General features: G+C 43.7%; 1 protein-coding gene across 1 annotated transcript in view; it reads left to right on the top strand.

Annotated features, from left to right (window-relative positions):
• SMOC1 (SPARC related modular calcium binding 1) overlaps positions 1 to 19,958 on the top strand; it is a 210,377-nt gene that overhangs the window by 4,509 nt on the left and 185,910 nt on the right. Inside the window, exon 2 of the mRNA XM_025205977.1 lies at positions 13,922 to 14,065. Within this exon, the coding sequence (XP_025061762.1) occupies positions 13,922 to 14,065 (144 nt within the window). The remainder of the gene's footprint in view (positions 1 to 13,921; positions 14,066 to 19,958) is intronic.

The following is a 19,958-nucleotide window of genomic DNA, read 5'->3' as shown; positions in this document are numbered from 1 at the left end:
GGGAGTGGCTCCCTGCCCTGCCCGCCCCGAGGGGGCTCCTGCTCGGGCTCTGCCAGCCGTCAGGGCCCCCCTGCCCCGGCCGGGACGTGCAGCGGAGCAAAGAGCTGCCCCAGGGAAGCCAACCGGGCCCCTCCCGCCCCCGTCTCCACTGGTCAGGGGCTGTGGCAAGCTGGGGGGAAAAGTTAGCCCACCGCGTTTCTCTCTTTCTCTTTTTTTTTTTTTTAAATAGCAATAGTCCTCGTCTTGCATTTACAAGCCAGCCCCAAAGACGGACGGCTGTCGGGCTCCCCTCCTGCTCGTCCTGCTTGTATGCAGGCGTTGGACAAATCCTTGCAAAGATGCCCTTAGCCTAGACATCCCCTAATAAGAAGCTCCATTTCTTTTCTTAATTTTTTTATTTTAAAACCCAAGCGTGTTTCAGCTCTTCTTCGGACCGTTCGTTTCACTTCCCAAACAGTTAAGTAGCTCTGGGAGGTAGGGAGGGGGTGGGAAAACCCAGCATCTCTTCTAAATATGGTGCTCCTAGGGAGCCACCGGGTTCCAGCGGCAGCAGGACTCCTGGGCAAAAAACCAGAGCTCCGAATCCCAAGGCTGCGAAAAACGGTAGCTGTTCTCAAGGCTGCGCTGCCGTAAAAAAACCCCCATAGTTTTGGTGAAGCCGAGAAATGTAGCTGTGCATGAAGGTGTCGGGTGCTGCTGTCCATAGGTGTTTTTGACAGGGTAGCATGAATTATGATGCCACTTAGTGTTTCATTTACTTCCACCCACTTAGTAAGATTCAGAAAACTTGACTCAACATTGCCACCCAACCAGAACGTAGCAATGGGACAACTGAAAAGGATGGAATTGGGGGTTGCGTGCTAGACCAGGGGATTGTCTGAATAACGAACCCATTGAAAACTTCATGACAATGGAAAAACTGGAGCTGCTCCACAAAAAACGGTGTCCTTGTATTCAGCTGCACCTTGTAGCCCTTTTTATGACCAGATGTGTAACAGCAGCAGTTAGAATGTGACAGGTTAGATCCAGTGCATGTCATAAATCTTTGAAGCAGCAGTTTGAAGCTTGGAGAAGTATATAAGCATGCTTTCCAAATAAAGCTGGATGTTAAATTGCTGTGCTCAGAATCTGAGAGGAATGACATGACAGTTAGCTTTAGAGAGAAGCTTTGGGGCACACAGAACTTAGGCATTTCTCTGGTCCCTTGTCAGCGTGGTATTTAAACACTGGTACTGGGAATAGTTGAGATGAAGCCTGAAACCAAAGTCTTGCATGCCATATGTTTAATTGCCCACCAAGCCTGTCTATCAAATAGATTCCATGTACCATTTTTATATACTACACTTTACAAGCTAGTTTGATTGCTTCCTGCACTTTTTAGGAAGAGTTGCTTTAAGTGAATCAAATCCCTAATGCTGAGAACTGCTGATTGAGTTCTACCTCGCCTCAAATTCAATGAACAGTTTTATTTTTCTTAGGTTTCGTTCCCACAGTTGTTGGGAGAGGGAGTGGGAGAGGACTGTGCTAATCTGACATAATAGATCTTTACTGGAAAGACCTGTACCTTTTTAAAAAGTCTAGCTTGTAGGCTCATCAATATAAAATTATGGATTTCTTAAAACTATTAAAACCTTTCTCCACCCCCTTGGGGGGGAGGGGGGAGGGGAGGAAGGGGTTTCTTTGCCCACTTGTTCACTAGCATGTTGAAATTCAAAGAGGTTTATCCTATCTGTTACACTCTCTCCCGATGATTAGGCACTGCCAATAAAGCTGTCACTACTATAAAGGTGCTACCTTTAGATTCCTATCTACATTACAAAAAATTCTTTGAATTATTCATTGTGGGTTTTTGTTTTGTTTTTTTGTTTTATGGTGGCCACTAAGCTTTACCACTCACTGTTTCTCTGATCCTGAGAAAAGATCAGTGATAAGAGGGAAGAGAAACATCTGGTTTGTTGAACCAAGTTCCCTTCAGGAACCCCTGCCCGTTCTGAGAAGGTTGGGGGGCAGGGTGGCAATTCTAGGGGTTGATCCTGCAGAGTCAGCTGTGCAGGCACTTAACCACTTCTTAGGGTGAAATGAGGTTACTTGGGCTAAGAAGCATTCTAGCCAGTGCTTGCAAACTTGAAAGCACACTACCAACTTGTTGAAAATGTAAATGAGTTTGAAGTGTTACTCCTGCCTGGGTCCCCATCCAACTTTTGTGGTTATCAGCCATCCCTGTTTGGGGGCAGGCGGGTGGAATTCTACAGAGCTGGACTGAACAATGTCACTAAAGATATAAAGGGGGGGGGGGCAGCCATTAATTGCAGAAATGATTGCTGCATGGACAAAGTTAAAATCTTAGTGTTGTAACAGTGTTGTGTAAATTTTTCAGATGCAATCACTGCCAAGTACTAGAGAGTCACTTTAGGGATGTTTATTGCAGGTGCCTGCCTTTCTAGTGGAACTGGGATATAAAGAAAGGGCTTATTGCTTCAGTTGGTTTGTGGCTCTCCCAGTGGGTTTTTTTAATGGTCATACCTGTTGCCTTTATTATTTTTTTAATTTAAGAAAATTCTGAAGAATGACTTTAATGTATTGGAAGCCTTGACACTGTGTCATCAAAGGGACTCGTGTGTAGAAAATACCTGGTTTTTGTATGTGTGCTCTGACCAACTGTCAGGCTGATAATAAATATCCCCAGTGAGACTTTCCTATAGGAAGTTGTATTCTGGGTACCCTAGAAACAACCTTTAAATTGCTGGTCTAATGCTTCATTTGTGATGTGGTCCACATCCCCTTGGAGACTTTTCTCTGAAATCAGTTCTGTTCCCTTTGTTCTCTCCCTTCCTTTCAAGTATCATACTGATTCCTGGACCACTGCAGTAGTTGCCCTATGAATCTTTCATTTGATCAAATATCTATAGAGTGTTGCCTCATGGGAGGGGGGAATTGTCCACTCATGATGTTTCTCTTTGCTGGCATGGGAGGAGCCAGTGCCATAGAAATAACTGGATCTATACCAGCAAGTGTGCCACAGAATAACAAAGATGCACATAACCTTGGGTCCTAAGAGGGCACATGGCTGGCGCTCTCACATCTCAGGATACTTTTAATGTCTTATTTATTTAAACTACTCTCCATGCATGACCTTCTATAAGTATGTAAGGGGTGAACATTTTTCTCCCAGCTCCCAATAGTTTATTAGGGTGCCCCAGGGGAGGACAAGGAGCGATGGCCATAAACTGTTAGAAGACGGTTTCAGGTTGGATGTAAAAAAAGAACTTCTTTATGGTAAGGGTGATCAGACTCTGTAATAGATTTCCCAGTGAGGTAGTGCAGTCCCCAACCTTGGAAGTCTTCAAGAGGAGACTGGACAGACACCTTGCTGGGATCATGTGATCTCAGCAGCATTTCTGCCCAGAGCAAGGGATGGGTCTCGATCTTCTTAGGTCCCTTCTAGCCCTTAGTTTCTATGCTTCGATTATTTAAGATGTAGCAGAGCTTGGTGGCATAATCCACCTGGATTGCTCTTCCTGGAGATCAGCTTCCTCCTCTCTGGGGCCAGTAACTAGGTGGGAGACTTCCTAGATTTCTAGGGTCGTAAGAGACCTGGTAGATCATCTGGTCCAACCCCCTGCTCCAAGTAGGAAAGAATGCTGGGGTTAAGTAACCCCAGCCAGATGCCTGTCTAATCTCTTCTTGAACACCTCCAAGGTAGGGGAACGCACCACTTCCCTTGGAAGCCCATTCCATATTTTGGCAACCCTTGCCATAAAGAATTTCTTCCTTATGCCCAACCTAAATCTATTCTCCTTCAGTTTGTGGCCATTATTTCTGGTAACCCCGAGGGGCGCCCTGGTAAACAGTGTCCCCTATTCCCTGCTGACCCCCACCCCTGATGAGTTTTTAGGCAGCCACAAGATCACCCCTCCGCCTTCTCTTGCAGAGGCTGAAGAGATTTAGGTCCCTCAGTCTGTCTTCATAGGGTCTTACCTGCAGGCCCTCAACCGTATGAGTAGCCGTCCTCTGAACCCTCTTAGGGTTGTCCACATCCCTCTTGAAATGCGGCGCCCAAAACTAGGCGCAGTACTCCATTTGAAGCCTTACCAATGCCGCATAGAGGAGCATTATCGCTTCCTTGGACCTGCTTGTGATGCACCTGTTGATGCAAGAAAGAGTGCAGTTAGCCTTGCTTATTACCTCGTCACACAGGTGACTCATGTTTGTTTTTTGTCAACCAGGACTCCGGGATCTCTTTCCACTGTTGTGGTACTCAGAACGGTCTATAGGTGTGTTGGAGATACTTTCTCCCCAGGTGCAGCACCTTGCATTTATCCTTGTTGTATTGTATCCTATTCTGATACACCCATGCTCTCAGTCTATCCAAATCCTCCTGAATTCTCTCTCTGCCCTCCAGTATGTTTACTATACCCCATAGTAATCCCCATATACTCCATAGGATTACTCCATTTTTCTATGACTCGGCAAATGGTAGTGATGCTTGTGCAGTATGCTGTAATGGGAAGTGATGGGACCAGGTAAGAGGAACAAATTGTGGGCTGTTGCACTCTTTTAATGCCCCCATCCTGCCATATGAGCATGTTACAAAATGGCTGTACAACCCTACAGAGTCATTTGTCTTGAAAAGTTTTGGATTTATGGTGGCTTAGGTAGTCACTGTTCAATTAGCTATTAGATAAAAGTGCCAAAAGGCCCCACTAAAGCACTTGAGCGATACAGATGCTGGGCGAGCTAGCTCAAGTGCCTCTTTTGGGCATGCGCTGCACTCAGCACAGGGAAGAACCAAGCTGAATTTAAAGCGCTTTTTTTTCCCTCCACATCTGTAAGCAGCCAGAGGAAATGGGCATGAGCTGGGGATGGATTGTTGGGCATCTTTTCCTTGCAGTGCAGCAAACAAAACAGGTGCTGTAGTACTGCTCTCCACAAGGGATACGTGCATCGCTGTGGGATGGAGAGTGGCTCCTCCCCCACCCATTGCCTGGGTGAGTGCTGCCACCCAGACAATGGTAGTGAAAGGGCACATGACAAGAGAACCAATTCCCCCCCACAACTCCCCAAAAGTTAACATACCTGGTGGGGGGGTGTTCTTAATAGAATAAGAAGAGGATGAAGTCAGTCTGAAGGCCAAAACCAGTGTAATATGGAGTAGTAAATTGTGATGCTGTTATTGCTCTGAGAGCGATATAGTACCTCCCTCCCCTGGAGCTGCGTGCAAATACGAGTCCTAAATCGGAGCCACAACTAATGAGGCATTGAAGATATGCCCAATCAAATCTTTTCTCCCAAATGGGCACAGGCTAGAGGTGAAGGAACCTGAGAAAGCAAAATCTATGTGGGGAAGCTTGTGTCTGGATTTTCACTAGGGTGTTACAGAACGCATTGTCCCACAAGATGGATGCCCTTACATTTGTTTTAGAAGAACTCTGATTTTCTTATGTTTTATGCTTTGCGGGGGTATCGTGAAGAGGTCCGTTTGCTTTAATGAGGATTTGTTTCACATTTCATGCTAAGATGATCTTGGACTGAATGCAAAAATCAGAGTAGGACAAATGCCACCAGGAACTTTATCTGGTTTAAGTTTTCTCTGTAACTTTTCAATCTTGTTTAAATTTAATTTGTTCCTTGATAGAAAATGATTGAAAAATTTAGTGGCTCTGGTATCTTTCCTTTTGAAAAGGCTATTATTTTATTGGGCAGTGAAAGGAACACTTTGAATCAGAGTCCTCTTTCTGAGCACACTACCTGTGCTGTTGTAGTGCCTGTGGATTCTGGTCACAAAGGCTGAATTAGGATTGAATACAATTCTCATTTAAGAGACTCTAATTTTACATAGAACAGTTCTAGCTCTTCTTTCTCATGTGTGTGTCTGTCTGTGTTATGTTGGAGGAAGGAGGAGGTGAGGGGGTGGGAGACTAGCAGGTTGACTGCTATGGGGGCCCCTTGCTATTGGGATTATGTAGAGGTTAATGTTAAACAGCCGGCAATTTTTTGCCATGTACTCAAGAGGCTCAGTATGCCGATCTGATTTGTATTGTTGGTTATGCAGCTGTGTAGCAAGGACTTTTACATGAGAGAGATCTCATGTAAAAGTCCTTGCTACACAGCTGCAAAACCATCAATGTATAATCATTAAATATAAATATATAATAAGAGAAGTCGGTTTGGCACAAGAAGTAACATTGTTAGTAGCAATATAAAACAGTTATTTGGCATTCTTCATTCTGTATAGTTTAACTAAACATTCTTGTAATGGATTTCTTGGTCACTACGTGTTTTCCTCAACACCTTTCCTACTGTTCTGTGTCACTGGTCCCCATTTAAAATCCCTGTGTGGGAGTAGGGGATTTTGGCTGAATGTGTGTGTGCATGTGCAGTATTGATAGATTTGGCCTGTTATTTCTGTGAGGCTCATGATATATAAAAATGGGGAGATGAAGATGCTCTCAAGTATATAGACAGTATTCTCAGTGCTGCACTGTGGATACAGTATCTGACTGTGTAGTCAGGATCTTTACAGGCTAAAGCAGTGTGTATTACACATTGTGGCCGACTATTTTATTTACTAAAAAATGTAGGTTTGAGTGATAGAAACTATTTGCAAGCTTGTGTTGAATTGTATTGCCTGAGAAATCTTAATTTTTAAAAAGGGCAAAACAGATCAACTTGATATTCTTCAAATTCTGTTTTGAAACGGATTTGGAAAGTTTTGTTGTTTTGTTTGGGAGGGAAAGTGTCTTTAAAAAATAAAATGGCTTTTAGTTTGAGTTGAAACAACATTTTGGTTTTGACCAATAAACTGAAAAAGCAGTTATTGCTTAGTTCAGCTTCTATGTTCTGTAGCTATAACTATGGAATTCACCCCTTGCTCCAGCTTCCATCTTAAAATTTCTAGCACTAATAGTTGTGAAGATAACATTAGGAGTGTGAAGGTAGTGCAACGCTGAAACTGGCTTCCTGTATTTGTAGACTGCCTGAAGCAATAGCTAAGGGGGCTGTGAATTTCCCAAGTCATGTAATTAATTGTGAAACCTGAAGATGCCAATTCAGACCTCAAGTGTTAATTAACACCCTGCTAATGTGCTCACCCTGCTATCTCAAACGCCAAGCCAGGACCCCAGCTGTCATTCCCCCCAGCCATTCCTGACTATTATGATGCAGTTAGAATTTGAGGTTGGCAGTGCCTATTGCCTATTGAAGACTGAAGATGCTGGAGAAACACAGGTCAAACTAGAGTTAATAAAAACTAACATGGAGATTGCTGCAGTGATGACAATATTCACTTTAAGTTTGTGCTTATGTAACGTATAGTGGCTTCCATAGTAGAAACTTCTGGTGCAGTTTCTAAAAACATCCAGTACAGTGCTGCAGAAATCACAGATCTTTCAGCAGAATGGATCTTAAGCATCCTTGTTACAGAGTCCATTTGGATATGGTAGCATGAGGACGTTGTGCTTAGGACCTCAGTCTATCTGGAGAAGGAAACTTAGGCATTTGGTGAGATCAAATTATTCCTCTGCTCAGCTGAGACTGGTTGCCTCCTGCCCTACACAAATATTACCTCTTAGTTTTTATTTTGACTACAATACAATTTTATTTTGATTACAATAAAAAGTTAAGATTGAATTCCACATCACTTAACTTTTCCTATTCCTATTTATCTTTGTAATGTATTGTTTGTTAGCTGTTATGTGGTACTGATTCTTTAAATGCTGTTACTTTGTGTGCATTCCTCCCATGTTTGTTTTCAGTTTTGGTCCCTATTAGGCACAATAAAGTTACCGTCCGTGTTAGCTGACCCCTCCATCCCCTGGAATAATCTAACCTCCCCAACACTGTGGAGCCACAAAGATGCAACAATCTTGGATCTCCTTCCCTTATTGGGGTCTAGACAAGTCACATGGCAAAGGCTGTAATTTCTTTTTGTATGTATGTATGACCTCTGCACCAGTATTCATGCAGTGGGAGGCCATCTGGAACTTCAGGTTGCTCAAGTATACAATCATCTAGATAAGAAAATTAGGAAAAGGTTGTGATGATTATATTGTGCGTGACCATGTCTCCCTCTACTGGCTGACTTGCACAGCAAAAGAAGCTCCAACAGCTGTTAATGTCTTGTTTAGCTTAAGTGGTGGAAGCTTTGTTAGGCTTGTGGCTTGCTCTTACTTGTGCAAGGGGGAGGAAGGACAGGCAAAGAAAAATCTAATTTAATCTTTTTGAAATCATGCATGCTGTGTAGTGGAAAACCACTGCTGGTCCTTGTGTAGCATGTGAAAGGCCAGGACTTGAGCAACAAAACAGCTTAGTTTAAGGTTTCCCAAACATGGCCTCCCTCCCTCCAAACACACCCATGTACAATTTGGGGGAGCATTAGGGAAATGCTGTGGTGGGTGGGGAAAGGTTCATAATCCAGGATTTGTCCTTTCTTCCATTATGAGCACCTGCCTAAAAGTTGCTTCATTATACTTCCTGTTTCCACGAAAGCCCTTATCTAAAACTACTTGTGACAATTTTTTTTAATGTAGGTTCTCCTATGTTCTCCAGAGCTTGAACTTGTGACTTAACTTAGTGATGTCTATGTCTTGAATAGCATGTAACTTTTTCATAAATGAGGAAACAGAGGAACTACATAATGAGTGAAAATTAAAGAAACCATAAGAAGAGGGTGTAGAGATGGAAAACGGGGAAAGTTGCAGCTTGCTGTGATATGCCAACTTAAGTTGTTTGCAATAGCAATGGAGGTTACAGCATAAAGGGTGGGTTACTCTCCATGGAAAACTCTTTGCTCTCCAGAGACCTCTCTGGCTAAGGGAGTACTACTTAACAGGACCCTGGGAACAGTGTCTGGTCTTTCTCTCCCAGAGGAACTGGAGGATGAGGGGAGGGTGGATAAGAAATGAGGGCATTCTGGGAAAGTCCCCAAATAAAAGTGTAAGTAAGGATTATAGGACAAAACGAAAGTGCAAAGAAACAAGAAAGGTAGGGAAGGAGAGGGGGCAGAGGAAATAATTCACTTTTGAGGTTTTTCTTGGCTCCCAGTCCAATTAATGATTAGAATAGCAGCCAAAGGTAACTCTGATATTCGAAGAGGGAGGAGAGGTTCCAAAACACTTAGTGAGCAGATTCTGTTTGAGTTTCTCTTGGCTTCCAGGCCAGTAACCGTTAACTGGCTTAGTAACAAAAAGCACCTTGGAAATATAACATGCCTCCAAAAATGTTTGGGATCCATCCTTCCCTCACTTGAATGGTCAGGGAAGAGGCATCCCAAAGCTTCCTGTTGATCTTTGGGAGGGTAGTGGGAAGAAAAAATTAAGTTTTGGCCTGGTTGGTACTTAAATTAACTCCGTGCATTGTGGAATAAGAGAAAATACTGCTTGGATTTAAGGGTAGCTGAAGGAGAAAGACATAACAGTGTTGCACCTGTTTTCATGTACAGCTTGGTGAGTCTAGCTTGTGTATAATTTTGTACATATAACCCATAGCCTACAGGCCTTGGTGTACATAGTGCTTCATTTTGTTCTGAGAAGGTATCTTGGCAAATATGATTCTTTGAAACAAGCTTCTCTTGGTCATACTTGATTCCCTCAAAATAATTTTCCCTGAATGCCCCGTGTCCTCTGCAGGGTAAGCCTTATCAGAAACAAATGAGGATCATCCTTGGCATTGCTTTAAATGGGTCCTTGCTCTTCAACCAGAAAAGGAAATGCCTGTTTGTTTTTGTTTAGTTGTTTGGAGCCTGCCTGTGTATACTTGGGAGTCTCAAGGAGAGAAGGGATCAGCTAAGCCAGAGACATCAAAATTACAGCCTCCGGGCTGGGTCTGGCCCATGGAGCAATGTTGCGTAGCCTTCGGGGCTGGGTATTCAGGGATGGGGCCTGCTGCAGAAATCTGGGGCACAACTGTTAGGCGCATGTTTTTGTGGTAAGGAGTGAGCAATGGCTGCATTAACCCCTGCTGCTACCATATCCTGATCTGGATCATTAAGAGCCTTGTGGTCCTGATCTGGCTGGGGGGTTGAGGTAAGCTTGACACCCTGGAGTTAAGCTATCAGTTTCCATATGACTATGCTGAGAGAGATGTAAGCAGTAGTATTCTGTAGTTTAAAACAAAACAAATTTGTAACAGTGAGGTAGCTAATTGCTGTTACAAACCACTAAGAGAAATGATTTGCCTTGACTCTTGCTATCATTTTAAGACTGAAAATCCTAATTGGCCTTTAGATGTAATTTGCGCTGGAGGAAAAGTTCTGTACCTTGAATGGACAGTTTCCCATTCTGCTAAAGAGCAGTGATAATCCCTTTTCAGGGCATGTACTCTTGCAAACAATTGATCTCTTTAGTTTGAAATGTGGAAAGATGACCTAGCCCAAGCTTAGGGGTGAAGGGCAGCCTCTACCAACTGGTACGTTTGTAAGTCTTGGCTCGTAAAAGTAAAATGGTTCTGCAGAAATATCCTCCAAAATAAAAGCCTAACTTTGGCATTTTACTGCTTTTCAAGCCATTTGACTTCGTAAAAATGTACCAACTGTTAGTCTTTGAGGTTATGTATGCACTTAAAGACTTCAACTCTGCTCCTTTTTGCTGTTTTGCTGAAACTTTGATAAATTGCCTCATTTATACTTCCAAAAAGTTTTCTTCAGCCTGGTTTTCCCTCCCCCTCTTTAATTATATGCAACTTCAACCTAGTAGAGCTTTTAAAATGTATAGGCCAGTGGTTTTCAATTTGTAGTCTGTGGACTCCTGAGGGTCTTCAGACTATGTCTATGGGGTCTCTGAAATATGACTGTGATCAAACAAAACACGATTTCAAAGGGGTCCACCTTTCTATTCAAAACTTTTTAGGGCTCTGCAAATGAGAAAAGGTTGAAAACCACTGGTATAGGCCAAATCTTTAGTGTGCACCTGTTATTGGCTGGTGTATGCAGTGCAGAGCAGCAGTGTGGTGTAGTGTTCACCATTGTGTCCATGGAAACGATTAATTGCAGCACGCTGGGTTAACTTAAGCTGCTGGGTGGCTTGCTTGTAATATCCAATCCAGGACTGATAGTAGTTCAGCCTGAAATGCTTCCATGGAAGAAGTGGTACAGTTACCTTGCTAACTGACAGTGAATGAGATTTATTAACATGGATTCTGTTCAGCTGGTTAGGCACAGGAAAGTCCTTTGTATATTTTAGGGTGAAATACCCAAGGTAGGTGCTGGATGCAATGTTTAAACTCATTAGACTTGTCTGAAGTGGACCTTTAGCTCTTGCACTTTTATATTCCATCAGTGCTTTTTCTCTGACACTTGATTCAGCATCTTCTAAGGTTAGGGTGGCAGGGAAGAGGAGGAACTCTCTCTGTCAGAAAGGTGGCTTGAACAATTTAGTATTAAATCATAATGCTATGGCTGTTTTGATTGCCTATCGTAAGGTGTTCTACATTTGAGGGTCACCTGCTGTGCGTGTCCAACCTGGGTATTGTCCATTTCATTACTTCTAAACATTGCTGTTCTGGGTCACGAAGGCTCTAAAAGTAGTAGTGCTCAACCTTTTTCATCAGCAGACTGGATGGGTAGTACCTGGTCCCTTCATGGGCCAGATCTACCTGGTGGACCCAATCTGGTGCCCAGGGTGCTTGCTGCAGGGGAGAATTGGGGGGGGGGGGGGGGGGGGGCGTCGGGGGGGGGGGGGGGCGGGCCAGCAGCTTTGTCTGATCCAATCTAGCCATGTAGGGGAAGGGGGCATGGCCCGATGCTGAAGGAGTGTGGCCCAGCCCCAACCAGCTGCTTAGGGGAAGGGGGCATGGCCCAGCCCTGTGGGAAGAGGGGGCATGGCCCGTCCCGAATCTGAAGGAGAAGGGAGTGTGGTCTGGCCCCATGGGATGAGGAAAAGGGGAAAAAAGGAGCTCAGCCTTGGGCTGAACTTGGCCATGTGAAATGAAGGGGACATAGCCTAGTTCTGATCTGACCATATGTGGGGAGGGAGGGTCATGCCCCAGATCTGACCTGCTGCTTGGGATTTTGGCAGTGGGGTGGGGTGGGGTTGCAGCATTAACTGCCACTGCTTCTCCGCTGCCAAATTTCTCAGCTGTTGGGGAGCTCCATGGGCCAGACTCCAAGGCTCTAGAAGGCCACATTTGTTCTGCAGGAGGTTGAGCATCCCTACTCTAAAACATTAAGCTGTCAGTCTGTAGAGATACTTAAGGGTTAGTCTAATGTGAAGAGTTTGGTTCTAAGGAATGAACATTCTCTTGGCTTCCTCCCCTCCCTTCCTTCCCACCCCCTTGCAGCTCCAGAGATTTGAGAAATGGAGAGAATAGAATAGTGGATGCCTTCCCTGCTCTTGTTTTGATATATGCTGCATGAGCTGGAGCTTTCTAGAGGTGCTGTCCTTGTACCTCAGACAGTGACCTGGAGTAGTTTAAGCTAGAAGTGGTGACCTTGTGGCTACCACACAATGTTTACACTTAGTGCAGTGAGCATAGTTTCTCAGCAAGCCAATGACGAAAGAAGGTACTTCTGAGTATCTGTCCTAAAGAGGTCTAAGACCTTGGGATTTCTCTTGTTGTCTTGCTAACAGAGGGCTAATGGGTGGCCAGGAGGTCAGCTAACTTAGCATGTCATTTCTGCCTGCTGAGAGAATTTTAGCTCAGTGCTCTCATCCATAAGTACTTCAGGAGATCCAGGTATACCTGAAGTACCTGTGTAGTGTCTAAAAAGTATAGCTGTCAGTGGGTACATTGACACATGCAATTAATGTGACTAAATATACTCCTAATCCCGATGTCACCATCTACACATACATTTAAAGTGCAGTAATTTACTGCGCTACTAGATACCACTTGTATCTGATGGGACTATCTAGCAGTGATTAGTCTACTGTTTCTTAATTGCCAGGCACCTGTAGACGGTGACGCTTTATGGTGCAGCAAATTAGCCTGCCTTGCAGTAAAGCATCTCATGTATATGCACCCAGAGATGCCTATAGTATCTGAACTGTTTCAGCAGGCCATATGACAAGAAGAGGTGCTAGGATTGGCTTCTGCAAGACTGTCGCTGTAAGGTGTTCTGGAAGTGAACCTATTGCTACTCTTTGAGACCAGTTTGAGATGTTCACTCATTGAAGGACTCTGTCACTTTGACAACAGGGTGGGAGATGCTCTCAATAGTAGGAGTAACTGTGGTTTCTGCCACTTTCCTTTTCTGTTGATCACCTATGTCTGTTTTAAGCTTAAATATTAGGTATCTGCTTTTTATCCTAGAGCCTGTCTATAGGCAACCTGACTGATGTCTCCTTAAGAGAAGATGACAAAACATCTGGGTAGCAATGGCATAATGATCGTAGGTGCTGTTTTTTGCCGGTGGGTGCTTGCAGATAAACCCCCCCCTAAAACTTGGCTCTTTACTTTTAATTCGGCAGGTTCCTGTGCCGAGCCTTGAGTATGCCCAGAAGAGGCAATGTGTTACTTCAGCCTGGCTCTGCAGCATCTGTAAAGATTGGGTGCTTGGCGCTTTTATCTAATAGCTGATTGAATCAGCTTTAGCTAAAAGTATCAAAAAGCTCCACTGAAACTCCCAATTTTTACAGGCACTGCAGAGCCCAGTTGAAGTAACATGCTGCTGCTTCTGGTAAAGTATGTGTTGGTTTTTTTAATGTCTGCAAGTGTGACTCTGTGGGTGCTAAGCACTCACTTATTTTTTTTTTCAGTGGGTGCTTGAGCCCCAGAGCATCCATGGAGTTGGCACCTGTGATAATGATGACATAGGGGTCTGCTGGCTGGAATTATCAAGAGCAGCTGAGATGCCTAACATGAATGGTTGCTTGGCTTGCAATTCCTTAAAGTGGGGCCAACTTTCATAGAGCTGAGCACTAGAGATGGCTGAAAAAAGCAGTTCAGCATTTCATGGCACATTTTGATATTTCAACTTGGTTTTCAGATCTTTGTCCCCAGTTCTGATGGGCTGCATCTGACATCTCTCCTGGGACCTCACAGTGCTAAGGAACTGGGCCTCCTGAGGCTGTTGGATCCCTGGCTCTACCTGCTAACTAGAGAGACTGCTGAGGCAGGTAACCAGGTGGAGGTCTGTCAGTGTCATCAAAAACAAGCTAGCTAGCAAACATTTTTTACTTCTGATGAATTTGAAAATGCTGGCTTTTATGAACTTTTCTGAGAAACTCCACTGAGCATTCACCCTACAATCACTTGTTACTTGTCCATGAGGTTTCAGTGTCTGCTGCTTACATAACAGTGCAATGCTACTCTTGAGGAAGTGTTGAATAGGAGGTAATGGAGGTATGACCTTTGAGACTCAGCATGTGACCTGCATTCTGTAGTAGAGCCAACTCCTGGGTTTACTTTTGTAAGTGACAAATGCAAGGACAGTTTCACCTACCTGTTTGCTGCCTGTTTTCAGTCATCGGATTTTTTTTTTTTAAGTATCTAAAATAAGCGCTTGTACTCTAATTGTCTCAGGTCTACTGTGCTCACAAGACAGAACCTACCGAGGGTTCTATGTTACAAACATTTATTAACAATTTCACTTCTGGGTTGGCTTCTGCCAATGGGCTTGGTCTTCAGAATTGTTCACTTTACAATATGAGCTCTCCAGGGAGACAAAAACAAATTGGACAAATTGGTTAAATGAGAGCTGTGGGGTTATGGGCAGTCAGCTTTCAGAAGGGACTTATAGGTTCATGCCATGAAAACATTCTGAAACTGTCTGCATTCTGGTATAGGCTGACCCATTACAAAGATACACTACAGATGTGTCTTTGAGCCCAAAAATAAGTGATCGCTTGGAGAAGAGGAGAGGGGAGAGGATGATTTAGTTAGGAGCTGAGTTAGAACTCTAACAAGGGCGTCCACTTCTAGCATGCCAGTGCTGGTGTCAGAAGGACATAATACAATGAAACAGTTGCAGACCCTTCATACTCCAGGACTTCCTTAAAATCCCACAAAAATAGTAAAGGGAAGAGTTCAGTACACCAATCCCTTATGTCTTGTAAAGGAGGACATGGTTCTGACCCTCTTATTAAACAAACAAAAAACCCTTTTGCTGTGGTGTGAACAAGGATCTCAAAAGGAAATCTAGCTTGAACTATGAAACTTGTGGTTTGCTGGTGCTTGTTACTGTGTTTTGGAGGACCCAAGTTTTATACCTTTTGAAAAATGCCTTTTTTTCCTTTCAACCATGTTAGCCATGTTCCTGGGAAATTCAACATGGTCTCACCTGTCCCATTCTTGGCCCCTTTTTGCTTGGCTTGAGAACAGAAAAGAAACTAATCCTAGGCAAGGAAGGTGCCTGGGATTCTTAACTCTGACACTGAGTCTTGGTCACCCCTCTTCGCGTTGTATAGATCCATGGAATTTAGACTAGATGAAAAGGTTCTTGCAGAAAGTGCAGGGCTTCTTCTTAATCTTTTTGCAACTTGAAGAATTGGCTTCTTTATAGACAGTGAAACTGCAGCAGGAGAATAGAAGCCCTTGGGACTCCTGGCACTTTCTTCATTGTTTGCTTCAATACCACAGTGACAAGCATCTAAGAAATAGGATACTAACGTTAGTTCTGTTTTTGGGCCAAGCATAGGTTTACCACATTATTCTGGTGAGATCTGTGGCAGCCGGAGATACTTTGTTTTCCCAGGTTATCAACTTTGCTGCTGCATGGTAAAGACTGGAAAAAGGGATCTAAATGGTTAGTTGGTCCTAATTCATCTGAAGTATAGAAAGTACATCAGTGTGTCTCATCAAAGTTTCTTTGCTAAAGCTGCACATTTTGGCTTCCCTTAATTTTGTGTCTCTCTTAAGAAGCCTCTCTCCATGATTTTCTGGAATATCAGAATTTGGTTAACTATAGTTTCTTTGTAGTAAACCAAATGCAAAATAATCACTTTGCATTAACTTGGCATTCTGCCACCACCAATGATCATTGATTTGAGAGCTGTTACTTTGACTGATATCTAAGGATAGAATTCCCCCTCTTTTTTTAACTGACTTGCTGTCTTGTGTTTCTTCTTTGAATGTAAAACACAAAACCTAGGGATCTTATTTGCAATTCAGTCTTGCAGTGAAGTGACCAAAGTCAGGGTTATTCAATCAGGTGCTTTGTGTAAAAGACATCAAGAGGATTTTGAAATCCCTGTAGGACTCAACAGTAGGGGACAGTTTAGTGGTCAAGAGGACAGTCATTGAAGCAGATCTTTGAGATGTGGGGAAACAACTACTTAAGTGATTTTTCTGAGCCAAACTGTTCATCTAGGCGATATCCTAGAAAGAAAATACCTGCACTTTTTTCTGATTGCTCAGAATTCAGTAGGAGCTGACCTCAAAAGGTGTTGCATGCCACCAGTCCTGGCTCTAGCGATTCCCTGCCACTCTACTCCACTCCATGCCACTTTTAGTGGAGTAGCACTACAATTGCCAGAAGTTGTAAAAAGTTCCCTTCTCTCAAGCAACGGAAGTCTTGCACCCCTCTGTAAGGAAGAGCTAGGACTGCAGAATGATTTGGTAGAGCCAAGGGCTCAAAATATCTTTCATTAAAGCTTTTGCTGGCTGCCTTATGGGAGGGCATGGCAGGACCATGCAAGTTTTAAACTTCCCCTGGTACTCTTATTCCAAACCTGCTAAGGAAGCTGCTAATTTTCTTTTTGCAGGACAATATTTCTAGAGACATTTTCTAGGATAGTAATTCTCAACCAGGGTCCCATGGTACCCTGGAGTGCCTTGAGATCCTTTTACAGGTGTCTTGGGGTGCCACACAATGTTAGCCCTGTTAGGTGTGCAAACAGGATTTACAATATAAACCCAGAGATTTCAAATAGGAATTGATAGTGTAAAAAACTATTTTGAGCTGTTAAGATCTTTCTGAGGTCTTTACAATAGAATTGCGCTATGATCTATTCTGTGTAGCCAAAAATGAATGAGAACCTACAAGCTGGCATTTTCAAGGAGTGTCTTGAGTATAACAAGGTTGAGAACCACCGTTCTGGGGGTGAAGAAGCAACGTTGCCTTTAAGGTTATCTTTTACGTAGAAGTCTGTCTTGGACGGCCAGAGCCGACTCGAGGTGATTTAGAAATTGCTCGTTCGTTAGGGCGGGCTGGTGAATGGAGAGGCAGACAAGGTTTAATGGTTGCAAAAACGTTTACTTACGCTGCTTGTAGTTGCGACGCAGATGGTCCGGTTGTCTGAACAACTATGTGAGTTGTTCCAGCTGGCGAGGCCCAAGCCAGTTAATCCGTCCACAAATTAAGCTGGCGGGAAAAGGGTACGTCTGGGATTGTGCTCGGCGATGGGAAGAAGGATCGATAGGTGATCAGTCTATCGATCAGCTAGCCGCAAGTCAGATCTCTTTAGAGGCACTCTGCAGCGTGCTCAAAGTTCTTCGGCTTGGGCGGAAGTCGCATGAAATTTTAAACAGCTAGCAAGCCAATTACTAGCCGCCACGTAGGAATAATTTAGAACTAGCCAATAGCGGGACACAAATTTGCATTCGAATAGCGGGAACTCTTTGCACCGTGCATTTCTGTGCTCAAAGAAGAAATGCACCCTGCAAATTGGCGGGAACTCTCTTGCACCGAGGTTCTTCTGTGCAGCAAAAACCCTCGCTGTGCAAGAGGCTCTCATGTGGCAAGAAAATTCCATCGTGCCGAGGCACCAAAATCACTGGGTTGTGACAAAGTCAAGACAGTCTAATGGCTAAAATGCACATTTGGACTTTCGGGTGCACATTTGGACTTTCGGGAGACCAGTTTCTTATTCTTGCTCATCAACAGCAACTTTTTGTGACCATAGCCAACTCTTGTCTTATAAAATAGAGAGCATCTTTACATCTCTATAGGACAGAAGACATTGCTTGCTGTCTGCAAAACATTTTTTCTCCTGGGAAGTAGAAACAGCATTAAGTTGGCTAAGTGTTTGTGTTTTTAAACAAGGGAGTCTTCCCTGTTAAGTGCGTCACCTTTGATTTTTTTTTTTTTTTTTCCTCTCTCTTGGCTTTATAAAATTGATGGCTGCTTTTTATAATCATTCCTCCCTGGCTTGACCCCCAGTTCCTCTTTTCCCCCCCCCTCTTGCTTTTACATTGGCAATGTTTCAAACTGCTTAAAGAGGCTATCAGAGAGGGCTAAATAAATAACTCGCAAGTGTCCTTTCTAGCTAAAGGTTGGAATCCAGTCTGGTAATTGCAATATAAGCTGTTAAAGTAGAAAAGAAAAACAAACAAAAAAACAGATGTTTCTTTATCAGTCTGAAGGGTCAGCAGTTCCCCTAGAAAGAAGGGAGAGCAACTGAACCTCTGACTTTGTGTCAGTCAACATGACAAGATTAAAATGCAGTGCAATTAATCACCTACATTCATTTTAATTCCCCCCTCCTCCTCCTTGCTTAATTTACTTGCTGGACTATTCACTTAAACCTAGGAAGGGAACTTTCTCCCTGCTTTGCATCAGACTATCCTTTGTTTGTGTTTTAACTGCAGTACAGTGAAAGCTTTTAAAGGTAATTTGAGTGTAAGATGGTAGCACAAGATAGGAGAAGCCAGTTGGTGGTGGCTGTTTGGAACCGGTGCCCCTGTAGAACACCTCTCCATAGTGGCTGAAAATGGAGGCTCAATGTTTGAGGGGAAGGAATGGAAGTGAGGGGAACAGGGAAGGACTGATTTCCTCCCCCCCCCCCCCCCCTTTTTTTTTAAAACAATGCCCCCCCCCATTGTTTGTTAAAACCATTGTACCATTCCTGTGTGTGCTGTAAAAATCCCTAAGTATTTCCACTTGGAGGTAGAATCTGGAGCAGTGCTACTGAGACTGGGACTCCAGAGCCTCCAGTGGTTCTTTCACTTCTGGTTCATGAACCTCTCTCTGCCAGGGTCCTATCTTTTATTGTATGCTTGAGGTACATCTCTTTTTTGTAATTGATAAGCTATAAGGAGGCTTATTAATCTTTAAAAAAGAATTGCTTGCTGAACTGTCCAAACGATAATGTACAATAGTCTTTTGCTGTGAATTGGCATGTTTATCACTGTTCATTTGGTGGAGTGGTTAACATTGCTTGCCCATGTGGCTCCAAGTCTAGCAGGACCGAGTGTGCTGATCTATAGCCTAATTGGCAATAGGATGTCCCAGGAACGTGCACACATTTATGTTGGCTGCTACTACATTTCTTTGCTGCAAGCTACCAAGGGAATTCACATTCTAGCAAGAGCCAGGTTTGGCTCTAAAGACTTAAGCTGCTTGAACCACCACTGTGCTGCCTCTATGTTGGTTCTGCACAGAATCCCCTTAACACTGTGGCACAGGGAAGCTACTGTGGTTTAAAGGAGTGGGATGTGATTGCCAGAGCTGGCATCTGCTTGGGACCAGTTGGGTAAAACCCTGGCAGTATTATTACTTGCCCCAGATTATTCCAAGATCATGAGCTGGCGCCTCAATTGTGACTTGGGCAAATTGTGGCTTCTGGTTTCTGAGCCTTTAGAGTTCATGCAAGTTACCTTCTCTGTTTGTGCAACTGTCAGAGCTAGGAACACCGGAGGAAAGATGAGATTCTTCTGTAACCCACCAACTCCAGGAAAGAGGGGCTCTAAAATGCCAACCCTTGCAAGGACTGATGGTACCAATACAGTTCTGTGGGTCACTGGATGATGCCAGGATACCAGTGTGCTTGTTTGGACTCTTGTGGCGGCTTCCTTTGTAATCTTGAGCAGAATAACTTGATGTGTCTCGCTTAGTTCATTTTCTGCAAATGAGGATAACTTACTCTTCTGTGTCCATGAAGCTTTGAGATCCATAGGGGAAAAGTAACTACTGTGTTCAACTTTCTGGTTTGGGCAAAATCTACTATGATACTGCTTCAGACTTTTACCTGTATTCTGCAGGGTATGGTTCTGTGAATTCAGTGGTACCATCAGGCCTTTATTGAACTATGCAAATACAATGTTTCTTGTCATGAACGACTGGTGCCTCCCATGACGGGGGGGGG

The sequence above is a fragment of the Alligator sinensis genome, unplaced genomic scaffold (assembly GCF_000455745.1).
Source record: "Alligator sinensis unplaced genomic scaffold, ASM45574v1 scaffold768_3, whole genome shotgun sequence".
Lineage (NCBI taxonomy): Eukaryota > Metazoa > Chordata > Crocodylia > Alligatoridae > Alligator > Alligator sinensis.
Note: the sequence above shows the minus strand (reverse complement) of the source record. Positions and strands in the feature narration are given on the sequence as shown.